The sequence below is a fragment of the Drosophila subpulchrella genome, unplaced genomic scaffold (assembly GCF_014743375.2).
Source record: "Drosophila subpulchrella strain 33 F10 #4 breed RU33 unplaced genomic scaffold, RU_Dsub_v1.1 Primary Assembly Seq379, whole genome shotgun sequence".
Lineage (NCBI taxonomy): Eukaryota > Metazoa > Arthropoda > Insecta > Diptera > Drosophilidae > Drosophila > Drosophila subpulchrella.
Genome location: NW_023665600.1, coordinates 272,570 through 274,943, shown reverse-complemented (window position 1 = coordinate 274,943; position 2,374 = coordinate 272,570). Strand labels below are relative to the sequence as shown.

Sequence of the window (2,374 nt, the reverse complement as noted above, 5' to 3'; positions counted from 1 at the left end):
TGTTTACGTTTTTGTCATTAGTGATGACCGATAGTTTAGTAATGTGAGACCGTGAAGTTATCGATATTTATGTTGCGAGCTGTGGCACTAGGGGTACTCTGCCCTGAGAAAAGACTGAGCTAGCCACCGAAAAAGGCAGTTCGTAACAAGAAACATAGCAAAGCCCCTGTTAATTTATGATTTTGAAATTGAATATATAAAAAGGTTCGGCTTAGTATTTTCCCCACTTAAACTTGTCTACAAAATTGTAAAGTATTCTCAAAAGTAGACTAGCACCCATTGCTAGTAAATATTATTGTGAAATAAATTATGCACAAGAAATATTGATAAAAACGAAACAAGAAAGGAAGTTAGCTTCGGCAAGCCGAAGCTTGGATACCCTTGCAGCTATAATTATTAAATTTAAAAACACAAAAAAATGATATTCCCCATAATAGTAAAATATAATATGTCAAAAAACACCGAAGCTATAATTTGTTTGTTGCAATTGGAGTCGAGTGGGAGCGACGTTATCGATAGGTTAGGTCGATAGCTGCAGCAGCGGGATGAGTCTGGCGGGCGATCTGGCCATTTGAAGATTAATCCCGGTTCGCTCTGGGATTACTTCAAACGGCCCATGTATCCAATGACCCAATGCTGAGAGAGGCCATGTAATATGGCGGGGGGCGATGATCAGCAGATATCGTGATAGTCGCGGCCATACTGTCCAACAATCAAGGCAGATGCAGCTAGGAGTGACAGTATAAATTGTCTTTGTGCTTAAATTGATAACCGGGGTCCCAATACAAAGGGCCCCGGAATATTTATTGGAGATCTGCTGACACCTGCACGACTTCGCCATACCTGCGAGTCCGACTTGGCTGCCCAGCAAACGGTGTCCGTTCGACCCGTATCAGCGACCAGCAAGAGGAGCCTTTCCCAGTCGACGACGACGTCCACATTTCCCGGTGAGTCCGTTCCGGCGTACCGCGTCATCCTCCTCTCGGGAACTTCCAGCGGTCGCATTGCGGCGCTGAGAAGGATCGCCATTTGTCTGGCAGCCGAATCTCGGACTGCCATTGCATAACTCACCGGAGAGCGCCGTTTTCCCGTGTGGAGATCCGGATCACTGCTGGCCTCCGGCGAGAAGCCTTCCGCCCGGGCTGTCATTGCCTCCAGGCCCGGCCCAATAGTGGCTGAAATTTAGAAAAATTAAATACACGTGTACCTTGATTATATATATATTGATATCTACTTCCCTGTTTGTGAATTTATCCGGAGTTAGTCCCGAGAGCCTTATTTGTCCTCGTTGTTTGCCTAAAATTTAGAAGGTCGCGAGCATTAGTTTTTAATGGTATAGCTTACAGTGCAGTTACGTACCTTTTTGGCCTGTCCCTTCTTTTCCCTTGGAGCTCCTCAGGATTAGGTGACCACACACACGCGCATCGCGTATGTTCCTTTGAGGGCCGCGTTTCCATGCGAGCTCTACCAATACATGACTGGTAGAGCATAGTTTCCGCGGCGCCTGTACCCTTTTCCAGCAAAACAAAAATCCTCTGCTTTGACCGCGTAAATGTTGAAGACGGCGGCCAGGTTTCGGTCTTAAAGGCTGAGGAAGGATAGATCTGTTAAGAGGAGCATGTATATAAACGATTGTACTTACGATATTTATTAAACCTTTGTAATCCCCACAATGTGTGAGTAAACTTTCCCAGTGGGGGAGATGGAACCGCTGTAGTCGCGAGGAGGGGGCTCCTGCCGACTGAGTATGGGTGGTGCCCTGCAGCACCTCTAGGGCACCCATGGTTGGGTGGGAGCGCTTGGCTAGGACATCGATAGCCACCAAATGTAATCCATTTTCCCGTCAATATTTGTAAATTTTTGCTTTGTTTACGTTATGGTCTTAGTGATGACCGATAGTTTAGTAATGTGAGACCGTGAAGTTATCGATTTTATGTTGCGAGCTGTGGCATTAGGGGTACTCTGCCCTGAGAAAAGACTGAGCTAGCGGCACTGCCACCGAAAAAAGCAGTTCGTAACATGTTTCATATTATTTTCCCACCAATTTTCCGATCGTTCCTATGGCAGCTATATGATATAGTCATCCGATTTTGATAGAATTAAATTCTAAATTCAGAACTAATAAGAAAATGTTATTTCCAAGCGTAGGAGGTTATATGTTGAAAAACACCGAAGCTATAATTTGTTTCATATTATTTTTCCACCAATTTTCCGATCGTTCCTATGGCAGCTATATAATATAGTCTTCCGATTTCGATAAAATTTAGTTCGAAATTCAAAACTAATTAAAAAATGTTATTTCCAAGCTTAGATTATTTTCTAAAAAACACCAAAAATAGAATTGTTAAATTTTTTCCGATTATCCCTATGGGAT

General features: G+C 43.6%; 1 protein-coding gene across 2 annotated transcripts; it reads right to left on the bottom strand.

Annotated features, from left to right (window-relative positions):
• Nucleotides 1-421: 421 nt before the first annotated feature.
• Nucleotides 422-2,020, bottom strand: LOC119561853. 2 transcript variants are annotated; one of them, XR_005221472.1, is made up of 5 exons: nucleotides 1,643-2,020; nucleotides 1,360-1,588; nucleotides 1,235-1,296; nucleotides 844-1,175; nucleotides 422-728 (listed from the first exon to the last, which is right to left on the bottom strand). XR_005221472.1 is itself a non-coding variant. In XM_037875334.1 (4 exons), the coding sequence occupies exons 3-4, from the start codon at nucleotides 1,147-1,149 to the stop codon at nucleotides 714-716; spliced, it is 321 nt and encodes a 106-aa protein (XP_037731262.1). In that variant the 5' UTR covers nucleotides 1,150-1,296; nucleotides 1,360-1,588; nucleotides 1,643-1,959; the 3' UTR covers nucleotides 422-713. The 2 variants fall into 2 exon arrangements, 1 of the variants encoding a protein (XP_037731262.1); XM_037875334.1 differs by having other exon boundaries at nucleotides 844-1,296; nucleotides 1,643-1,959.
• Between the last annotated feature and the right edge of the window lie 354 nt (nucleotides 2,021-2,374).